This window comes from Temnothorax nylanderi, unplaced genomic scaffold, assembly GCF_030848795.1.
Source record: "Temnothorax nylanderi isolate EJ_2023f unplaced genomic scaffold, tnyl_v1.0 TNYL_tig0109_pilon, whole genome shotgun sequence".
Taxonomy (NCBI): Eukaryota; Metazoa; Arthropoda; class Insecta; order Hymenoptera; family Formicidae; genus Temnothorax; species Temnothorax nylanderi.
The window spans coordinates 225,609-249,832 of NW_027249171.1; the positions used below are offsets into that span (position 1 = coordinate 225,609).

The following is a 24,224-nucleotide window of genomic DNA, read 5'->3' on the forward strand; positions in this document are numbered from 1 at the left end:
ATTAATTCCCCCTCTCTCTTTCCCCCCCACCACATTATTACTTTTGGAATGTCGGTGTTGCCGCGTATACTCGATTAATTTTACATGATCAGTCTTGTCGCGATCGCTTGTACTGACGGTCACAACTTCTCAGAGAGCCGAGAGGAAAAATGTTCTCCTTTGAAGGATGCAGCAGCAGCAGCAACAGCAACAACGGTGCAAAATGCGTAAATGCTGTGAATTATTACGTGCCGATTCACGCCGTTGAAACTCAAACGTATGAGGCCAGATGTGATAGGTAAGTTTCTTTTAAGAGAAAAAAACATATAGAGCCTCCCCCCCAGTTTTTATATCTTTGCAAATTGTATTACTTATGAAAATAAACTAATTTCATTTCTTTTATCCAGCATTTCGGGGGACCGTCGTGCGGTTCGTATACTCGGCACACGATACGCGCTGACAGCTACGGGATACAAATTCCTCGAAATTGGCATCAACGTGGGCTCACCGAGCTACGTAGAGATCGTCGTTGGAGATCATCGAGGAAAGGAACTGCTGTTGTCTCTCGAAACGTGGAAGGCACTCTACGAGCAACGGCAAAATATTCAGAATTTCTTTCGCAATGACTTAAAAGATGTCCATAGTTTTATAAACGTTGGACCGCTAACGGTGAGAGTTTGTAGGTCGGTTAATAACGTCAAACTCATACGTTTAGAATCTGTAAACGTACGCTTAATGATGACCGAATCGACGTTGCATCGTATGTTCGATCTCGATCGGTGCATCGATGCGAGATTCGATCGTTTGGTCAGAATACTTGCGGCAGTCGATGCAAAGTTTGCGCAGTTCTCCGATATCGCGTCCACCGTGACGGATCCTAGGGAAGCGTCGAATCAAGAGACACGGTAGTGTCTCGCGCCAAGTACACGCGGAGCGAGACCGACCGTGACTCTTTTACGCGACGCGACGAGTTGCGAGTACTCGAGATGTTGAGATCTCGATAACGAGTGAACGGATCAAGTTCTAAGTAGGCTTAATCGATAGCTTGGGGTCGAATTAGGGGGGGGTTTCTCTTATAATATTTCCGCTATGTGCCCTACGAGCGGAGATATTGCGACGCAAAGTCCAAATGTGAAAATTTATTTTTAAGATACGTCGTCGTCGTCGTCGTCGTCGTCGTCTACGTCGACCGTCTCTCATGCCTCATGCCATGCCATCATTTCATTGGCTGGAGTCGCGTCACTTTCACTTTTTCGACACCAGGGCGGTGCTAGTATCGCCAGTTTCGATATGCACATATGTATACGTGTGTGTACTGCGCGAGTGCAGACCAGTGCAGACAGTGCGTTTAGCTCGCTGTCACCTGTCACAGTCAGTTATAACCTATAACACGGTATAGTGTCCCACGTCAAGTACGCGCGGAGCCAGACCGACCGTGACTCTTTACGCGACGCGACGATTAATATTTTTTCTGATTCAAGGTAATTGTTTTATTTACATGTAATTATCCTATTATTATACGACGCGAAGCGAAACCGCACCGTGACTCTTTTACGCGACTAAGTGCATGTGACAGGAATTATAATAGTTTACAACTCTTGATAAGTCAAAGAATAATAGTTTACGTTTACGTGAGTATTACTTCTGTAGTAACTTATACGAACGATATCATTGTAGTTACTATAAAATCTCCCGTTTATGCGGAGGAATTATCGTATCGTTCGTAAGTTACTACAGAATTAAGTAACGTTCGCGTAAACGTAGTATAGGTTAGATTACCGATTTCGGCGATTTCTTACAAAATTTTACATAAAACGCGAGATTCACTTATGGGAGCTTTCCAGCAAGCGACACAAGTCGACACAGGTATCGTTTTGTCTTTGTTACTCATTGCCAAAAAAGAAAGATAGAACGACGTTTGTGTCGGCTTGTGTCACTTGCTGGAATGCTCCCTATATGCAAGTTTAACGCCTATTGAGTTAATATGAAATAATTTTCCTAAATGTAATAAAAATAACACGATGTTATATATGCGGTTTGCCGTGATTATATATATATATATATATACATATATGTGTATATATATATATACACATGTGATTTCTGCCCAGTGCTCTGAATGTTATGTGATTTTCGCCCAGTGCTCTGAATGTCATCTAGTCATACATATCATGCTTTGATACAAGGAACGTGAAAAAGAGCAGGAAAAGAAAAGAACAAACAGAAGAGACAGATTCAAGCTTTGTCTTTTAATCTGGATGAAGACAATGCCGAAAAATCCCCACAGTCAGAAAATGAGCAATCTGATGGCCTCGCGATTAAGAAGATTAAGAAAAATCCAGATGTAGATACAAGTTTCTTGCCAGATAGGGAAAGGAAGGAGGAGGAAAATAAACTTAAGGAAGAATTGAGGCAAGAATGGGCTAGAAAGCAGAACGCGTTGAAGGAAGAAGAAATTGAGATCACATTCAGTTATTGGGATGGATCTGGCTATCGTCGGAGTGTTATAATGAAGAAAGGTGAATGTCTCAGTGATTTAGAGAATTTTTAAGTTATAAAATACTCCAGTGTCACTTTTGGAGTAACATTGGCGTGATATATAATGTTCTACTGCATAAATTAAATTTTCACATACAGGTAATTCTATCTATCAGCTTCTTCAGAGATGTTTAGAAGTTCTGAAGCGTGAATTCAGCGAGCTTAAAACAGTAATGGTAGATCAGTTAATGTATGTCAAGGAGGATCTTTCTTATATTACCGCACCATTATACGTTTTACGATTTTATTGTAACTAAGGTAAAAATACTAAGTGATAAAACTTATGAAGCAATATCACAATGTTGGCATGTTATTTTAATGTATGTAATATTGCGATTAGGCACGAGGAAAAAGCGAACCTCTGTTCACATTTGACGTTCACGATGATATTCGTGTTATGCACGATGCTTCTGTCGAAACCGAGGAATCACATGCCGGAAAAATTTTACTTAGGTATTTATCATTAAAAAAATACTTTGTATAATTCTCTTTTATGTTATTTCTCACTAGATCATGGTACGAGAGGAACAAACACATTTTTCCAGCGAGTAGATGGGAACCTTTTGATCCAACGAAAAGTTATGACAAGTATACAGTGTCGGATAAAAATAGGAAGAAAGATAAAATCTGATAAACTTAGATTCAACGAATTGTCCAATTTCGTTTAAAGGATTCAGATTCAAATTCATTCAGTTATGTGATAATATTTAATTCATTTACTCGATTATGTAGCTCTACTAAATTACAGTCCTTTGAATCTGAATCCTTTAAACGAAATTGGACAATTCGTTGAATCTAAGTTTATCAGATTTTATCTTTCTTCCTATTTTTATCCGACACTGTATACTTGTCATAACTTTTCGTTGGATCAAAAGGTTCCCATCTACTCGCTGGAAAAATGTGTTTGTTCCTCTCGTACCATGATCTAATGAGAAATAACATAAAAGAGAATTATACAAAGTATTCTTTTAATGATAAATACCTAAGTAAAATTTTTCCGGCATGTGATTCTTCGGTTTCGACAGAAGCATCGTGCATAACACGAATATCATCGTGAACGTCAAATGTGAACAGAGGCCCGCTCTTTCCTCGTGCTTATAGATATCCATTAACAGGTGGTACTTATGGTCGGCAGTCCAGACTCCGGAAAATCGCATTTTGCAAAGAATTATCTGAAGGAATACGGATATGTCAACAGAGACACTTTAGGCAGCTGGCAGAAGTGCATTGCTGCAGTCCAACAATACTTGAATCAAGGAAAAAGTATAGTTATAGACAATACCAATCCTGATCCAGCTTCGAGAAAGAGATATATTGAGATAGCCAAGAAGCGCAATGTCTCGGTCAGATGTTTCGTCATGACGACAAGTATAGAACACGCGAAACGTAATAATAAGGTAATCGAAAATTAACATTAACCGTCATCGTGTGAAAGAATCGTATGAAGTAATGTTTCCGAAAATTCTAATCGATTTATTATTATATTACAGTTTCGCGAGTTGACTGATCCAAGCCACATTTCAATCAACGAGATTATTATCAACTCCTACGTGTAAGTAGATTTTAGATATATACATCTCTACACTCAAAATTATTTATCTTTGGATATGTAATTATACTTTGATGTTACTCTTTTGCAGGTAAATGGTCGACAGAAGCTTACAATGTGGTACAAAATTGTTCCTCAAAGGGAGTTGCTGCCCAAACTCAGATTGAAGGTCGCATTCAAACTAATATTTATGCAAATATTTATTTTATGATACAAAATTATGAGGTAAGTAGTTATTATTATCCAATCTTCGAGAATCTCTTTGCAGATGCGCAAATTAATTGAAATTAATTGATTTTTTAAAGCTAATTTCCCTTACTGAAGAACTGGTAATGAACGGACATGCTGAACAAGTAGGCATGGGACCAGATGAATGAAGCCAGAAACACTTGAATCCATCTGTACATAAGAGTTGTCAAGAAACTCTACAATTTTCACGCATAATCCGCGATTCTTAATCAGTATGGACTAGAGTTTAATACAATCGCCATTGATGATCCCCTTTAATCGCGTCAAAATTGATTATTTCGCTTTTTGACTTCGTTCTTTACTCATGTTGTAAAATAGTTTTCCGATTGTGTAGAATATTTTTATTTAGAAAGAAATTTAGAAAGATTGTTATATTGATCGTAGAGTAGAGAAAACAATAAAACTTAACATTTTACAAAGTAGTGTCACATTTAAACTAGAACATTGTATCGAATAACTCAGACGAATTAGGAAATTCGTTTCTACGTGACTCATGTCTATTTCTGATTGGGGACGATTCGAGAACTCATTGAAATAATTTAATTTCTTTTCACATTTAAATTTAGGTCACCGTAGATTAAACTTGTTACCTTAGAAGTTATTGTTAAATGGCGCATTTTATTTAATATTCCGCACTTCACTGTTGTGGCATAAAATTATTTTATGTTTCAAAAGATGGAGACTAAGCTTTCGGATTAATCCAGATGTACGCATATATACTGTATATATTTGATTAATTGTTTACTTAGATATCAATGATTCTTGTGCGATATGCTAATACATTTTTTTCTATGCAAGATTTCAATGCAATAGAAACTAGTTAACTGAGAAAAAGAGTCTATAAATGATTCGTAACTCGTGCAATTGCGCTCAACTGGAAACGTTTGGCAGTTATGAAATGTTAATATTTAATATTGTTGTTAAACATAATATAGAAATATTTTTCTAGGAAATGTATACAAGTAAGGTTACAATCATTAAATCGCTCACAGTGCTCACGTACATAACTTTGTCGCGCGCTGCGATTAACTCAATTTATTATAATTTTTTAACAAAGCGAAAATATAGCGCAATGAACATCGTTACGTAATAATCATTCGTAATTCATTTTCGTGTATATAATAATTTTCGTGTATATAATATGTAGCTGACCGCAATCTTTGACTCTATTCAAATTTTGTACAACACTTCATTTATCATTGTATTAATCATTAAGTAGCTTTGAGTAGGGGAGACCGGGGCTAAAAGGTCAGTTTTTTTTCGGTGCCGATTTTTAACAACAAAATAAATAATTTTAGTTAAATGTGGTATACCACTGTAAAGAGTGAACCTTTAGCTACAAAATTTATATAGGAAATTTTTATCTACGTCGCTTTGTTTAACCGGTATAGAGCAAAAACGACAACAGTGGAAAAATTGAAATCTCAAAAATGCCGGGGTTTAAACGTCACACTGCATTTTCAATACATATACGTACATCTAATCCTGAAAAATGATAGGATACATTTTAATAATTGTTTTTAAGAGAAAAATATAAAAATTTATTTAAAATTTTTATGCGAAACATTATTAAAAAATAGTTACGAGGGTTCCTCTTTCCGCAGAAGTCACTCGCCCGACTTGTTTCACTCCTCGACGTCCGATGACTCTATTCGGTGTCTGAACGGTTGTAATTCCCGTCTCATCCATATTCCATATGCAATGAGCCTGGAAATGCCTTGGAAATGCATCTGGACTGCTTACTGACCGATTAGCCCCAAACACAAGTTTCAGGTTTGATCGCCCACGAAATATTAGACATCAACGATAATGAAAAAACTACACTGGATTCGTGTTCAGCATGCATTACTCTTTATAATCACGTACCTCGAGATTTGGAGAGCAAATATTATTGCAGATATTACAAAATTTCCACGCGCAGAAAATGTAACTTTCACCTTCCGAAAACACGTTTGCCCTCGTAAAAATCATAATACGGCAGGTAACCTGCCGAAATTCCGTTGGTCACATGGGTACCATAAGCAGCGTTTACAATGTTAATAGCGAGTTCACACAATATACAGGTTCCGAGATATTTGATTTGACGCTTTAACCCCGTTGACCTTTTAGCCCCGGTCTCCCCTACATTTAGTAGCTTTTGTATATTCGTCAGTTTAATCCTTGAAGTTATTAAGACTTGCATGAATTTTTACCGCAAGTTCTCTTACATCTTTTATACGTCTTCTGTAAAATATATAAAAATATATCATAACTGAATTAACTCGCATATCTTGGTCTGTCTTTTTTTTCTCCATTGCTTAACTTCTATTCGCATCCCGACTTGACGTATACGCTACTATACTCGTCCAAGACGTTATTCGCGACATTTACAAGCTCTCTGTCTTTCTCTTCAATCGCTCTAAAAAAAATGTGTCGTCTTGAAGTGATTGATCTCCCTAAAGGATTTAAAAGTTACGCTTTGCGAAGACATAAGATATACCCAGATAGCCAAATCTGTTCGAACAAATAATGCCAAATACTTGCTACAAATTTTGGTTTCAGAAATGGTACAAATTTGCATCAAAATTTGTTTTATCAAATGTTGTCGACAAACTGCTAGCAAATACGTATCAAAACATGCGTACACAATTGACGCCAAATTGATACCAAATATCGAGCAAAGCTTAGTAGTACCTGATAACAAATTGGCATCAAATTGCCGCTAAAATTAGTTGACAAAACCTAACACCAAATTAATGCCAAATATTGAGCAAATTTTGGTGACAAAGCTTGAGAACAAATTGACGCCAAATACCGAGCAAAGCTTAGCAACTACCTGATAACAAATTGGCACCATATTGCTGTTAAAGTTTGTTGACTAAACCTAACGCCAAATTGATGCCAAATATTGAGCAAATTTTGGTAACAAAACTTAAGAACAAATTGACGCCAAATACCAAGCGATGTTTAGGGCGTTTCATTCAGATGGCGCGACACGTGAGTCGCCACTTTCAACGCGCCCCCACCTCCTTCCTCGCTCTTGTTCAGTGTCATGGCCGCTCTTGCTGCGTTTCTTCGGACGAGACGAGTACGTTTTCCTTCTTTCGTAACTGATTGAGCTAAGCGGCACGTATTCTGGAGACCAACCGAGCGAGATTCGACTTCCCAAGGAGAGCTCACCGCCAGGAAAAGGAGAGCTTGAGGGAGGATTGAGGCGAGGAGTCCGGTCCAGCGAGCAGGGCCCTTCCGATATTCTCATTTGGGACGCCATATTGGAAGATCGACATTGATCGTGGTAGTACAAGGGGCTCTGCAAGGTTAATTCTCGTCTTAAGATCTGGAATTGCTCTCATTCTTGTGGCTCTGGTTTATATTCTAGCCCTAGAATTGATCTTGTAGACAAAAGCAGAGGCCCCCTCTCTTTTCTTTTCTTTTTTTTCTTTTCTTTTCTTACTTTGATTTCAATCAGTAATCCAGACTCCTTAATTCCGCCCTGTAAGATCTGGTTAATTCTCGTCTTGAGATCTTGGAATTGCTCTCATTCTTGTGGGTCTGGTTTATATTCTAGCCCTAATGTAATTTTAATATATGCATTACAATTTTACATTGTCAAATAATAAATAATATCGTTTGATAATAATAACAACAGTATAGATAATAGTAACAATTTTATTACTTGACTTATTTTATTCTATTTTTGACAACTCGTATATACATTAATTGTGGCTAAGGTCTATACTATGTCATAGTGTAGATCTTAGCTACATTTCTGGCAAGTCAGTCCAAAGTATGCGGCTTTGTTCTCTATCCTTTTTATCTGTAGCAATTTTATTTCTTTTTATTTTTTAATTATTTTTTATGTATTATCTCTTATGTATCAGGTTTCTGAAGAAGACTAAGTATATAAAGTCGAAACGTAAAACGTTAATTGTATTTAAAATTTGTTTAATTAAACGAGATTTTGTTTTTAAATTTAAATTGATGACCTTTTTATAACTCGAGAAAATCAGCCAGCCTTCCATCCTATAAGTTTATTTTGTACTGTTAGTTTAATTAATTTAGTTATATTTTTTTCCATTAACATTCCATTTGTTATAGTGATTGTGCAGTAGAAAATCTGAAAAAATAAATGTTTTTAAAGAGTAAAGATAGTATATACTTTGAAATCTATGTATTTTATGTAAACATAACATTTAAATTTATTTGCAGTTTATTTTAGAACATGCCAAAAAACACCGTTTCATAAGCTTTCTAAGAAAGTTAAAAGGTAGAAAGTGAATGGTGAAGTTGTAGAAGAACTCAATTCAACAGATTCTTTAATTGAATTCGATCAGTCGCATATTCAGTAAGCACATGCTTCCGTTAAAAGCCAAAGTTCCGTAATACCAGATTTTCTTCATAATCAAAAAGAATCTGAACTTTCTCATTAGTCTTAACTTTTTCATCATTCTGAACTTCCTCACCATTCTGAATTTTCTAATAATTCTGATCATTTTGAGTACTCTGAACACTTTGATTTCGAAAATAACGATAATTATAGAGATATATTTAACATTAACAGACACACCGGCAACAATAACGAGGCTCATTCAGATGACAACGATGATAATTCTGAAAACTGCGAGAATAGTGATGAGAATAAAAAATATTCGAAATGTTTCGTGAAAACAAGAGTTATAAAGAAGAGTTATAAGAGTATAAAGAGTTATACTCTTATAGTCTTAAAGAAGAGTTATAAGAGTATAAAGAATATGTAATATTATGTAATAAAATGTTTCATTCTACTTGCCGTTTGAATCTGATTAAGGCAAAATTGTAATATTAGTTTAAAATAGAAACAATTTAAAACAATTTAAAATACAAGGGAAATGCTTTAGTTTTATAACTATCATATTCTTGCAATATTAAAAATTTTACATATTCTTTCTTTGATTAAAATATTTCTCAAAATAATCTTGGAACTGTTGATGAAATATCGTGTATTTTTTTATCTGTAAAAGTTTAAAGTTTTGTTTGAATAGTTTAAAAGTTTTGTTTGAACGGTTTAAAAGTTTTGTTTAAACAGTTTTTTTCTGCTGTATATTAATTTCTATTACATCAAACACTACAAAATTCACTTCGGTTGCTTGCACCTAAATGATGTATATTATTCTTTTGTTATTTCTTTCTGACAACAGTACTGCATTATTCCATCGTAATCGACGAACTATGCACATTGTGAACATTTGTTTATTTCAATTTTGCATTCTTGCAAATAATAAATCGTGTTTCAAGTTTGAACTAGTTGTTTAAATATGCACGGTAGTTATTATTGTATGATTAAAGAAAGGAAAGTTAGTAGTATTAGGCTTATAAGAATATTGTTTTAGATGCATTTTCATAGAAATTATACTCGTGTTTTCAGTAAGATTCTATAAATCCTTCTTATACCGGCCAATGCATTATCTGCGCACGGAGTATGTGTTCCAGGCATTATATAAGATTCTCGAGTGTTTACAAATATTGTATGTGCTGTTGACAAAGTTAAATGTTTGCATATGTCAGTAAATTCACATTGTATAACATTTACTGTAATTAATATATAATTAATTATTTTATTGCCACCGTTAGATTTTATAAATGTCTTATAATGTTTTATAAATATAAAGATTTCTTTTAACATATGTATAAAATAATTTATTGTAAATCAATAAAAAATTATATGCTTTTTATAATTTAATGCTTTTAATTTTCCCTAAAAAAATATATTTTAGTATTTATTAATGGCTACGTAACAAGGCTTGCTGCAATTTGGCGTCAAGCTGTGTCATCAAGATTTGCTCTGTATTTGGTGCCAATTTGCTGTTAAGTATTGTTCTCAAATCTTGTTTGATATTTGATATCAATTTGGCGTCGGGTTTTGTCAACAAACTTTAATAGCAATTTGTCAACAATTTGCTGTTAGATTGCTGGCAAGCTTTGCTCGGTATTTGGTGTCAATTTGGCGTCAAGTTCTTTTGTCAAAGTTTGCTCGCAATTTGGCACAAATTTGCTGTCGAGCTTTTGTTGGCAAGCCTTGTTCACAATATGGCGCAAATTTGCCGTTGAACTTTTGCTGTCCTGTTTTGCTCGATATTTGGCGTCAATTTGGTGTCAAGTCATGTACACAAGCTTTGCTAGCAAAACACAAGCGTATTGCAGACACAGATCGCACCGAATTTGTCGACAAGTTTTGCGCGTATTTGGTGTCAAATTGGTTACAATTTGCTGACAAATTGTTTACTGGGTACGTTAGCTGGAAAATCGATTCACAGCGGGATTAGAAAAAGACGGAATGTTATGCGGTCGGTTCTTCAACAGTATAACGGGTGAACGTTTCGCGACTAGGTTAATCCACTTGCATATCGGTCATTGCGATCTCGCTCTTGTACATACTTGACTCATCGTCATGAGACTAGCTCCATTGTTCGCGAAGATACTTTTCTCTTGTTCTCTCTTCTGCTACCCTAAGGCGCGCGCGCGCGCGCGTGTGTGTGTGTGTGTGTGTGTGTGTGTGTGTGTGTGTGTGTGTGTGTGTGTGTGTGTGTGTGTGTGTGTGTGTGTGTGTGTGTGTGTGTGTGTGTGTGTGTGTGTGTGTGTGTGTGTGTGTGTTTATTAACAACTTCAGACACATTACATTTTTATTTTTAAGTAGTAATTTTTTTCTGTGGTATACATATGTATAGCATTAACAAGGTGTACAACTAAAAAGGTTACAGATTATTATTTTTAAAAAACTAAGCAAAATATTAAATTGTTGTTTTCTTTAGAAATAATAGTCCGTAACACCTTTAGCTTCACACCTTGTACATACTGTTTATAAGATTATAAGATATATTGTTTATAAGATTAAGATGCGTAACACTACAAAAAGGCGTGATATCCGTACAAAATTACCTTTTTTAAAAAAAAAGGTAAAAAAAGGCGCCAAGTACACGCATAGTAGTGTATATATATTATGTTGTTACCTCGAAAAAAACAAAGTGGTAGTATAATACCTCCAAATAGCTTTACCCTGTACATACTGTTTATAAAATGCGTAATACTACAAAAAGGCGTGATATCCGTACAAAATTACCTTTCTTAAAAAAAAGGTAAAGAAAGGCGCCAAGTACACGTATAGTAGTGTATATGTTGTTACCTCGAAAAAAAGAAAGTGGTAGTATTATACCTCGAAAAAACCTAAGTAACAAGTGGTAGACGTACTCTTTGTATCTCGAAAAATCTCGAAAAAATCTAAGCAGTAGTATCTTTATTTCCAAAAAATTATAACCCAAGTGATACACATCACAAAATTATGTTACCTTATCAAAGAAGAGTCGCGCTTCAAGTGATCTATTACAATTACAAAAAAGAAATGATATCTCTTTAAATTACAGCGCCAATTACAGAGAGAACATATATATTGCCTCAAAAAATAATTGTTGCACTACTTTGAAAAATCTTTACATGGTGTCACATTAGAAAAAGAATGTATGATAACAATTTTATAAGATTAAAAAATTTTATTTAAATTTAACAAGGGAATACAAGATATTTAAATACAAAGTTTACATGTGTATTTTTTAGTGGTCACAAAGAATTACAGAGGAACAGTACAAAATAAAAATATTTTATTAAAATATTTAATCCAACGAGGGAATACAAGGTATTTAAATACAAAGTTTATATATGCATTTTTCAATAGAATAAAAGATTTAATCACAAAGAATTACAGAGATAACAGTACAAAATAAAAATATTTTATTAAAATACATAAATTTTTCTTGTAAAAAAACTTGGCGCTGCTAGACCTCGAAATTTGAAATAAATAAGGATAACAATAAATAAAAATAATTCATAGAAGAATGCGACGGGAGTAACAAAATGATTATCAGCGTGGTGTGTATGTGCGAGCGAGTGATATGGGTGTGCGTGACGACGGCGAATAATGCGGCTTATAATTAAGTATAGGATAAGTTTATTTATTTATTTCAAATTTCGAGATCTAGCAGCGCCAAGTTTTTTTACAAGAAAAATTTATGTATTTTAATAAAATATTTTTATTTTGTACTGTTATCTCTGTAATTCTTTGTGATTAAATCTTTTATTCTATTGAAGTAATACAATTTAACCCTTAACTGGAACGCGGGGTGTCAAACACCCCAAAACGAAGTTTAGGCGTCTTTTCCGGTCGGTTAATCTATGAATTTTCGCATCGCAGTGCCATCTGTCGTTGGTTCGAATCACCAATGACGCATTCCAATACGTTCCACCTGGCAGAAATCGTTAGTGCCTTTCCAAACACGATTTGAATCAGACGTGTCAGGATTGCTGGGGTGCTGAACACCCCAAGTGCAGGTTTCGTAATTTTCTATTGAAAAAAGTTTTTTTTTTTTTTTTTTTTTTACAAAAGGCGGCACTGATTGCTTTGATCAGTTGTGCCATGCGTATACGGTCAGTCACAGAACGAACAGATGGCCTATGCGCATATTTTACGGCATTCTAGATCAAGCAATTGTCAATGCCCGCATTTTATACAAATGCAAATTGATAAATTCTGGGAATGAGTCAGCAGTGACTAGTAAATATTGCTTTAAAAAAATGGTAGAACATCTCACATTGCCCTTTTTACGCGACAGATTTTCTAATCCCAATATACGACTCGACCTGCGATTTGCTATTGAAAATATCCTGCAAGAAAACAGGGTTCAACCTGAAGAACTCGAGAACAGGGTGTACTTAGAAAAGTATGCTCGATGTCTTATATGTAAAAAAAGCAAAGATAAAAAGACAAAACTGCTCTGCCAAACTTGTTTACGTCCGATGTGCGACAAACATCGTTGTGCGATTTGTGTGCAGTGCGCTGCAATTGAGTAAGATCTTTATGTAAAGCAATAATTTTATACTTTTGGAAAATATAAAGACTTTCTATGAAAATCTTACAGTAAAATTGATTATCCCTGACTTAAACATAAAATAAAAATGAGTTTTCTTATAAAAATCAAGATTTCAGTTTTAGAAAAAAGGGGCACAGGCGATCATAAAAATAAATACCTTTTTTTAAATACCCACTACAATCATAATTTTTTTCGTAAAGTACTCTATCTCAAGAACATCGTGTTAAATTTTTATCAAAAAATATTTATTTTTGAGTGAGATATGATTTTTTTTTAGCAAAAAAAGCCATTTTTCATAACACATTTATTTCAAGAATTTTTTTGAAGCCTCAAAACTAAAAATTTCATAGTTTGGGCTAATGGGTATCATTTTCCAGTGTTTAATGTATGTACTTGATTTTTTTCAAGCCTATTGGAGCCTCCATTTCGCCGTAACCAACGTTCAAAGTCGTGTGGGGTATACAACACCCCGTATGCAGATAACGTTCGATCGCGGACGTGTGCCAGTTAAGGGTTAAAGATACATTATAGAAAATTATGTTTTTGTATGCCTTGTTACACATGAAATACTTTATACCTATGGCATACTGACAAACTTAAGTGCGGATGACTATTTTGTTGTTAAAATTATAGGCAATACGCCGGGCATGCCAAGGATGCTGCTGAAGATTATGTCCATCTTCGATTGTTGTCTCTGCTTATTATCGATGTAACTAAACCCTTTTCAATTTCTGCACCTCTCGTTACGCTATCTATTGTATTCTATATTTTCATTTTATCATGCCGTTGTATTTCATACATTTTAAATGTCTTCTGCATCCTATATTAGGTCTACTGTAATTTTGAGAGGTAGTTTATAAAATATTGTATTCCTTTAATTCACGCACAAAATATATATCTTGCGAAATATTACTTACTCTAATAAATGTACTTGGAATAATACTTTGATTTCACTTCTTTTTCATGCTGTTATATTTATTTTTTGTGTTTTTTAAATAATATTACTTGTTCTAATAAATATACTTAGAATAATATTTTGATTTCACTTCTTTTTTATGCCATTATATTTATTTTTTTTTGTTTTTTAAGTAAATATTTTCTTTATTTTTCTAATATTATTCATAAAATTATTTTGCGTGAAACATACTTGGCGTTTTTTTTTTTACATTTTTAATGTCTTTTTTTAGTGAATCTCACGAATTTTTGTTAAGTATTTTTGTCACACTAATAATATATACTTTGTAATTATATTTGAAAACATATATGGGACAATCCACGTCACTTTTACCCCCCATCTGTCCAAAATTGGTATGGACGGATTTTAATGACTAAGGGCGGAAAATGTTCGTCTTGAAAAGAGCTTTCGAAAGGCGTGTGGCATATATGCGCAATTCAACATGGCGTCATAGTTATGGCTGCTTAAAGGGATAAATTCAAAATTTCAGATCCAACATGGGCAGATAAAACGGTGAAAAGTAACTAAATTCACGTGAAACTCAGTATTTGGGGGATTTTGGGGTCGCTGATTACGAATCTGAACGTAAAATTGTGAAATTCAAAATGGCGGATGCAAATATGAGAAACGGACGAAAATTCCAGTAAATGATCTGAAAACTCTTACTGGAGGGTTTTTTGGGTCGCTGATCACGAATTTGTAGCTAATTTGTTAAAAAACAACAGAAAAACCGTGTTAATTGAAATTCTACTCTTAGCGTTACCCAGAGATGACGGCGTGGACGTGGTAGAAATTCATCTCCTAGAGTAGAATTTTAATTAACACGGTTTTTCTGTTGTTTTTTAACAAATTAGCTACAAATTCGTGATCAGCGACCCAAAAAACCCTCCAGTAAGAGTTTTCAGATCATTTACTGGAATTTTCGTCCGTTTCTCATATTTGCATCCGCCATTTTGAATTTCACAATTTTACGTTCAGATTCGTAATCAGCGACCCCAAAATCCCCCAAATACTGAGTTTCACATGAATTTAGTTACTTTTCACCGTTTTATCTGCCCATGTTGGATCTGAAATTTTGAATTTATCCCTTTAAGCAGCCATAACTATGACGCCATATTGAATTGCGCATATATGCCACACGCCTTTCGAAAGCTCTTTTCAAGACGAACATTTTCCGCCCTTAGTCATTAAAATCCGTCCATACCAATTTTGGACAGATGGGGGGTAAAAGTGACGTGGATTGTCCCATATATATATATATATATATATATATATATATATATATAGTGTATTAACGACAGGAGAAATTCGGAATTGTCTATTGTATAATTATGGAGTACGGTTCGGGTTTGCAACTTTTTACACAAACCAAGGTCCACCCCCACCTACCTCTGTTTGCGGGGAGGGGCGGTAGCCCTCCGTAATTATACAATAGACAACTCCAAACTTCTTCTATTGTTAATACACTATTCATTACGACTTTCTTACGAGAGCGTGAGAGAATGAGTAAAAGCGCAAGAAAGTAAAAAAAACGACGGAAAACGTGAGAGAGCGACAGGAAGCGTAAGAGAGCGTAAGAAAGCTACAGAAAGCGTGAAAGAGCGACAAAAAGCGTGAGAGAGCGACAGGAAGCGTGAAAGAGCGAGAGGAAGCGTGAAAGAGCGACAGAAAGCGTGAGAGACCGAGAGAAAGCGTGAGAGAGCGACAGGAAGCGTGAGAGAGCGAGAGAAAGAGTGAGAGAGCGACAGGAAGCGTGAGAGAGCGAGAGATAGCGTGAGAGAGAAGCAGGAAGAGTAAGAGAGCGAAAGGTAGCGTGAAAAAGCATGAGAAAGCGATAGAAAGCATGAAAGAGCGACAGGAAGCGTGAGAGAGCAAGAGGTAGCGTGAGAGAGAAGCAGGAAGCGTAAGAGAGTGAAAGGTAGCGTGAGAAAGCGGTAGAAAGCATGAGAGAGCGACAGGAAGCGTGAGAGAGCGACAGGAAGCGTGAGAAAGCGAGAGGAAGAGTGAGAGAGCATAAAAAAGCGAGAAAAAGCGTGAGAGAGAATGAGAAAACGTGAGAGAGTACCTCCTCCTCCCCCTCCCCCTCCTTCTCCTCTTGACCGAGGGCTAAAATCTTCTGAAGGTCACTCAGAAGGGTGACCTTGACAACATATGTCAAGGTCAAGGTCATCGGAGCGGGGAAACTCATGGTAGATATCTCAACTTTCCGGAGCCTCCCCGCGGTAGCGCCGTGAGGGACCCCCGGGGGGGTTTTAGTGGGTTAAAGTTCCACATAACCACCATCCTCGCCCCGGAGGAGGGGGTATCCGTGTGGATTTCCCCCCCGTCAACAAAAAAAAGTCAAGGTCATCGGAGGGGGTCCCCTATACTGCATAATTACCGAATCTCGGAGTTCCGATTTATGTAAAATATTTTTTAAATAGTTCTGAACTGTTGTGCCGTAACCGGGATAGTTCCGGCACAGGATTCGGAGATTCCGGGTCGGAGAATAAAGCTCGTCGCAATGTGTTAAATAATTAATTCAAATATATTTATCTTGTTCAAATTTACAGTTGTCCCATTTATTTAAGTCCGATAATCGCGTTATACTCGAATGACGCTTGAAGATTTTAACGAGTTCTAATATTGTAACAGGTATTGTGACGCACGTGCTCGTTTCGATTTTGATTTCCGACTGCCCGCCCGATCGTATGATTCGGCGGTATTTATCATGTCCGAGTCGCGTGCCGTTGCTAACCGAGGTAGCGCTAACCTTACGCGGTCAGCGCCTTGCGCTGACCTTCGCATCAGCGTTTTCGGTTGTCCCGGAGTTTAACGCTCCTGGTTCCCGTGTCGGATTGCATCGGATGATCGGTCGTCCGATGCAATCGTCAGATTTTTCGGCGGATGTTAGATTCTACTTTTGTCGCTAGGGTCGGATTACCAAGTAATCCGGCCCTCGGTGTTGCCAAGTACAATTAATCCTTAATACGTTGTGCGCTCACAACATCCCTTCCCCCGCGGAAAAAGAAAAACTGAGGTATACGAAGTTTTTCGTTATTTATTTATGTGTGTTTTTCTTTTTCTTGAGAGGTTACAATCTAATTTTCTTATATGCTAATATGTACGTTATTGTTTTCACCCTTTAAATTCTTAGTGGTTTTTTTCTTTATTATATAAATGATTACAACTAATACTTACTACGGTTACAATTACGGTTGCGGAACCTATAGGATATACAATATTCTTATTTGCAAAAACGCTTGGTTGGTTATTTTCCACTTCCTTTTTAATTTCATCTAGACTTAAACTTAATTTTATTAATTCTGACGGATCTCTGATTACTGGTTCTAACTTTATTTCTTTTTTGGAGTCTAATTAGTTGTCTAAAGTTATACTTTCCTCTATGGTATTTGTTACATTGAATTCCGGTAAATAGATTTGTACATATTTAGTATAAATTCGGTTTTTTGTTTCTAAGAATATATCAGGTGTAGTTAATTTACAATTATCGCGCAATGTTATTTTTCCGGTTTTTTCAATTTTAATTTTATTTTCTGGAAGTTTATTACATTGAATTATTATTTCTGATATTTTTGGAGTGGGATATAACCATGTTTCAGGTTCGGCTAATGTTATCCAGAATGTTACATTTGAAAGGATGTGACGTTGTCTACGGTTTTCTATGTATCTAGGCGTTTTTACAAAAAGTTGCACTTCGCTTGGTGCATTCGCAGTTATAAAATATACAGGAAAATTTTGATCGCATATAACTTTAGTAGTTTCTCGCGTACATTTGCTTAAATCGCTTTCCTTTAATATTAGATAATTATGATTTTCTCGGTTTATTCCTAATAGCGTGTGTAAGGGTTCTAGTAATGTGAATACATTATAGTCGTTGTGTATTGGTACGGGTGTAATTTTTATAATTTCGTATATCGGGTATGCTACTATTGGAAACACGAGGATAGTATACACGTTTGAATTGTCGTAGTACGCGCTTACGTCTACGTATTTTTGGATAGTGTTCCAGTTTTCTGTCTGAATTTTTAATAGGAAGTTTAATCCTCTGGTCAAGTGTGAGGTTGCTTCCTTTAATTCTACGATTATGTTCTCTATTGGAAGTACACGTGTAAGTAGAATAAATTCAAAAATCTAACCTAAGTGGTAGCTTTATTTCTTTTTCACAAAATTATATTACCTAACTTAACTCAAGTGACATGTATTTCAAAAAAAGATGTAAAATCTTTAATTTCTTCTTCACAAAATTATATTACCTAACTTAACTCAAGTAACATGTATTTAAAAAAAAAGATGTGAAATCTTTAAATTAAATTGCGCCAATTGTAAAGAGAATATGTATATTGCTTTGAAAGATAATTGTTGTGCAACTACTTTAAAGAAATAAAACCCAAGTGGTATCTTCGTGTTCCTATTCAAGGGTCTTCCTATTCCAACTCAAGTGGTAATAGCTTCTTAATTCTCTTTAACAAATTTTTAATATTACAAAGAATCATTTTAATTACAAAGAATTAAAGAAGTAACAGTACAAAATAAAAATATTTAATTAAAACAAAATAAATAAATTTTTCTTGTAAAAAAAACTTGGCGCTGCTTTTTCACTCCTGTCGCATTCTTCCCTAAATTTTGTTTATTGTTTTTTTATTCAATCAAAAATCTTAGTACTAATGTTTAACCCTTAAATGCCACCCGGGGTCCAGTGGACCCCAGACCCTTTACAATGATATATTTTCAAATGTTCCCGCCAAAAATGGAGCTCATATTTATTTATTTATTATTTTTTATTTTTTTGATTTTGGAGCCAATATTTTAACTGTTGGCGATCTTAATTTTTTATACTATGTTGAAATTAAAATTTTAACAATATAAGCATTTTATTCTCTTTTCTAAGCCTTGAACAACATTGAAAATAATTTTCATAACTAAATATCAAAAAATCAATAAGTAAGGAGACATTTTTCATGCTGGGGTCTTGTAGACCCCATGTGTCATTTACGAGATTCTTGAGAGGTGTGGCATTTAAGGGTTAAATTTTAATGTTTAAATTTCAAAGTCTAGCAGCGCCAAGTTTTTTTACAAGAAAAATTTATTTATTTTGTTTTAATTAAATATTTTTATTTTGTTCTGTTACTTCTTTAATTCTTTGTAATTAAAATGATTCTTTGTAATATTAAAAATTTGTTAAAGAGAATTAAGAAGCTATTACCACTTGGGTTGGAATAGGAAGACCTTTGAATAGGAACACGAAAATACCACTTAGGTTTTATTTCTTTAAAGTAGTTGCACAACAATTATCTTTCAAAGCAATATACATATTCTCTTTACAATTGGCGCAATTTAATTTAAAGATTTCACATCTTTTTTTTTTAAATACATGTTACTTGAGTTAAGTTAGGTAAGGTAAATGTCCCAATTAGTGACGTAGTAACCTCATCGTAATAATAAATTGATAAATTAATAATATACATGTTAAAGAAAATATACAAAATTGATTTTGTTAGACAGCTTGAACATTTGGGATTTTAATTGTGTTATCTTTTTTTTATTTATGGACAGATTTTAATTTGTTTATAATATTTTCTCAAAAGTAGCTGAAGTACCATTTAGTGACATTTCAGTTTGGTTTTGTCCCAATTTATAACATATACATGCCTCTATTACTGACAGGCGACAAACATATAAACGTCCCTATTACTGACAAAAGGTATATATATTAACATTCTTATTACTGATTATATATTACTGATATTACTGTTTTTATAAGAAATATTAAACACATTTAATAATACCGTTTTGTATTTAACACAATTTATTTATCGCCGGCATCGCCAGATACTCACACTTTTGGGGGAGTCACACTAACCTCTCCGGGACTGGAAGCCTAATATTAGGCGCTGGAGCGGCGCCGTCTTTTTCGTAGTTTAACTGACAAGGACAAAAATGTTTTAGCACTAAAACTAAAAAGTTCGTCCAAAAAAGGGGCCGGTCTTGTAAAGGTTAAGGAGCCTCCTCCTCCCGTGACAGTTTTCTCTTCGGAACAGTAATAGTTACTCGGATATCATAAATTGGTACAGAATTATATGAGTGTTCCTATTACTGACTTAAACATGATAACTTATAGGTTAAGAACTTACATTTATACTATTTATTAAATTGTACAGAGGTAAGTTATGATATTGATGCTATTTTTTAACTTTATAATGAATAAGATTTATAAACTACATGTTCTTTTTAGAAATAGATACGTTTATATCATTTTATATGTATTTATTTCGGAGTTGTCAGTAATAGGAACAAATAGATATTCTAATACCGATTAGTGACATATATGAATTAACTACGAAAATTACGAACCTTGATATTTTTCTGCTTAGAAATATTCTTAACTTTCTCTCGACTTGACAAAACAATTCACTTATTTCAAGTTATTTAAAGCATAACTGCATAGACCCAGCAAACAGACATCTCGAATCAACTATCAGTTTCTAAGATGACGGAGAGCAACTACGTTCAGACTGTCGCCGTCAGTGTACGCTTGTAATTATGATGTTTTAACATTTATTACGGCTTTTAATTTTATTCAAAATGTATTATAATCGAATATAAATAAAATTTAGAGTCTGAATACATATTTAGAATAAATATTGGATCCGTATTAGTTGATTTATTAAAGAAAATGAGTGCGATTGTCATAAATTGGGACACCGTCAATAATTGGGACATTTACCTTAATATAATTTTGTGAAGAAGAAATTAAAGATTTTACATCTTTTTTTGAAATACATGTCACTTGAGTTAAGTTAGGTAATATAATTTTGTGAAAAAGAAATAAAGCTACCACCTAGGTTAGATTTTTGAATTTACAAAATACATTGCGCGTACTTGGCGCCTTTTTTTACCTTTTTTGAAAAAGGTAATTTTGTACTAATATCACCTATTTTGTAGTGTTAAGCAAGAATCTGCAAAAAAATTTTATTTTTTATTTTTTAATTATTCACGAAATTAGCAATAACAACAAATTAAATTTTTATTGAATTAGCAAATTAGTAATTAGTTACAAAAAATTACTATTTACATAAAAATTAATAATATTTAAGTAAAAGTAAATTATACACTTCTCACAAAACTTGAAGAAACACTAAATTTATCTTTAAAAATAGGCAAAATTCAAGCAGCTGTAACTTTGTTAAAAATGAACGAAATTTAAATTTCAAGCTTAAAATCTCTACTTTCAAAAGGTTACTATTATTTGTTAGTTTCTGTAAGTTTGGTAACTTTTGCATATAGAAAACTACAAGCTGGACAAAATAGAAAATTTTTCTCTTACTTGGTGGGCCTGTTACGAGCACAAAAAAAATCTGCGAAAATTTTCAACTTCCTAATGTGAAAGCTTGAAGTTTTCCTTGCAAAATCTTCTTTTAAAAATGTTTCTACGTGTCTGCGTTGTTGTTCTGTACAATTGTTTTCTGGGTCAAAATGAAAAAGAGAAAAATTGCTAATTTTTACATTATTTTCATCAATTTGTATCATATCTACGTTATTTTAAAAAATTTGGCAATTATACCGTTTAATAGAGCAAAGTTTCAGCTTTAAGAATCTGTTTTTTGAATTACGATACGATGATTTCTAAGGGAGTTATGAGCAATCAAAGTCAAAAAGCTCATTTCTTGTTCAATCCGTGATAAATTAGTAACAAAAAATCGTAGAAACATTTTTAAAAAAAGATTTTGCAAGGAAAACTTCAAGCTTTCACGTTAGAAAGTCGAAAATCTTCGCGGATTTTTTTTGTGAACATGACAAGCCCACAAAGTGAGAGAAAAATTTTCTATTTTGTCCGGCTCGTAGTTTTCTATATGTAAAAATTACCAAACTCACAGAAACTAAAAAATAATAGTAACCTTTCAAAAGAAATTCAATAGAAATTTCAAGCTTTAAAATCCTTTTTTTAAATTTAAATTTTGTTCATTTTTAACAAAGTTACAGCTGCTTGAATTTTGCCTATTTTTAAAGATAAATTTAGTGTTCCTTTAATTTTTGTGAGAAGTGTAGATTAATTAAAGAATTGGTAATTTGTCAGAGAAAAATATCTAGTTTGTGAAAGTTAGTATTTAGGTAAAAATGAATTAATTTCTTTTGTAAACTGGTAATTAGTAGAAATAAATTCTTTATTATTAAAATAATTAATAGATAGTTTATAAAAAATAAATTACTATTTACTTAAAAATTAATAATTAGTGAAAAATAATTATTAATTTTTTCAATAATAAATAAATAGTCTCAGATAAATTACTTATATTTTAAAAATTATTAATTGGTTGAATATAAATAATTTAATTTAATTTAATTAATTATTGCAGTTAAATGTGGTTTAAAATAGGTAATTATGAAGGAAAAGAGCTTCCTCACCAATTTGGCTAAAATTTTAATTTTGTGTATTTTGGTGCGTAAAACATGAATCTATAAGTTAAAATTGTCGCTCTCAATTAGGAAAAAAGTTATTAAGTACTAAAATTGATAGTTGCGTGGTTAGAATGTCTGTCATACCGATATGATATAGACGCACATGATAATGCGTAGTGATGTAAAAGTACATGAATTTACAATAATAATACAGTATAACGGCAACTTGTCCTATAATAGTCTGGCGCCTTACTTTAATTATGTACTATTATTTGACTTTGTATTTATTATACTTTGTATTTATATAGACTTTTCAATATACAAATTATTTTCTAAAAAGCATAAACTCTATTTCTATTATCTTTTTTTAACTGTATGGTTAAGCAAGATAATAGAAATAAAGTTAATGTTTTTTTTAAAGCAGAAAATAATTGGCATATTGAAAAGTCTATATAAATACAAAGTCAAATAATAGCACACAATTAAAGGCGTCAGACTATTTTGAGAGGTTGCTGTTATACTGCACTAGTACTGTAATTCCATGTAATTTTATGTCACTATGCATGATCATATGCGTCTACATCATATTGGTATTGTTGCGCCCGTGCCATTCGTACTTCTGGGCTGAAATTGGCTTCGCTCCGCAGAAGTTTCAAGCCGAAGCGCGTCCCTTGACAACGGGGACGCATAGAATTATTGATTTAATTACCGCCTGTCAGATCGATCTGGTGACTCGTTTCGTTCGGACCGGTTTTCCCAGATCTCTTTATTGTATTCCGTTCTGAGCTTTAATAAACCCGAGTTCTTTTGTAATAACGAGAGTGGTTATTTCTGCGATCCCGGAAGCACGCGTACGCGTTCGCGAGTGCGCGCGTAACATTTTGGGGGCTCGTCCGGGATCAGACGAGCGACCGCGGAACGGGAGAGTGACAGTGATTCAGACAGACGGAATGGCCTCATCGGCGCCTTCCTTGAGGAAGCGGGCACGAGCGAGGACACCGCAGCCGGACGCCCCGGAAGTGACGTCGTTAGCGGCGACTCTGCAGGGCGTAATTGAGGAAGTGCGGCTGCTGCGAGAAGAGCGGGCGCAGAGGAGCTGCGGCGCCGCGATGAGGAGCTACAACGTCTCCGAAGCTCTGTACAGCTAAGTCCTTCTATTAATAGAGCGACCGAGGAAATACGAAGTTCGGGGGTGCGTTCTGCGTTTCCTGGGGCGGGTAATGGGCGCGCGGGTCCGTCGGCTTATGGCGTGTTACCGGGAGTGAGCGGCGCGCGAGCGTATCCGACGGCTTATGACGTGTTACCGGGAGTGAGCGGCGCGCAAGCGTATCCGGCGGCTTGTACCGCATTTCCGGGAGCGAACGACGCGCGTTCGGAGCTGGGCTATAAGCTAAAGCCCGACACTTTTGACGGAACGACCCCGCTGCGAGAATTTCTCTCGCAATTTCTTTTGATCGCGCGCGCGAACGGTTGGGATGACACGTCGAAGTCCGTTGCGTTGGCCGCAAATCTGAGAGGAAAGGCGCGGACGGTATTAGAGTCAGTGGAAAATTTAGAGAGCCTTGATTTCGGGGAATTAAAATCTAAATTAGAGCTTCGTTTTGGTGAGGGAGGTTTATCACAAAATTTTTATACTCAGTTTACGAGCCGTAGACAGAGATATGGTGAGGATCTGGCT

General features: G+C 34.6%; 1 protein-coding gene across 3 annotated transcripts; it reads left to right on the forward strand.

The window, feature by feature from the left end:
- Nucleotides 1-2,063: 2,063 nt before the first annotated feature.
- Nucleotides 2,064-6,581, forward strand: LOC139775952 (uncharacterized protein F21D5.5-like). Of its 3 annotated transcripts, none has more exons than XR_011718965.1 (6): nt 2,064-2,498; nt 2,617-2,775; nt 3,653-3,914; nt 4,008-4,069; nt 4,158-4,291; nt 4,372-6,581. XR_011718965.1 is itself a non-coding variant. In XM_071712340.1 (6 exons), exons 3-5 carry the CDS (start codon nt 3,642-3,644, stop codon nt 4,159-4,161), a joined length of 339 nt encoding a protein of 112 aa, XP_071568441.1. In that variant the 5' UTR covers nt 2,064-2,498; nt 2,617-2,775; nt 3,619-3,641; the 3' UTR covers nt 4,162-4,291; nt 4,372-6,581. The 3 variants fall into 3 exon arrangements, 2 of the variants coding, with proteins under 2 accessions (XP_071568441.1, XP_071568440.1); XM_071712340.1 differs by having other exon boundaries at nt 3,619-3,914; XM_071712339.1 differs by having other exon boundaries at nt 3,633-3,914.
- The last annotated feature ends 17,643 nt before the right edge of the window (nt 6,582-24,224 follow it).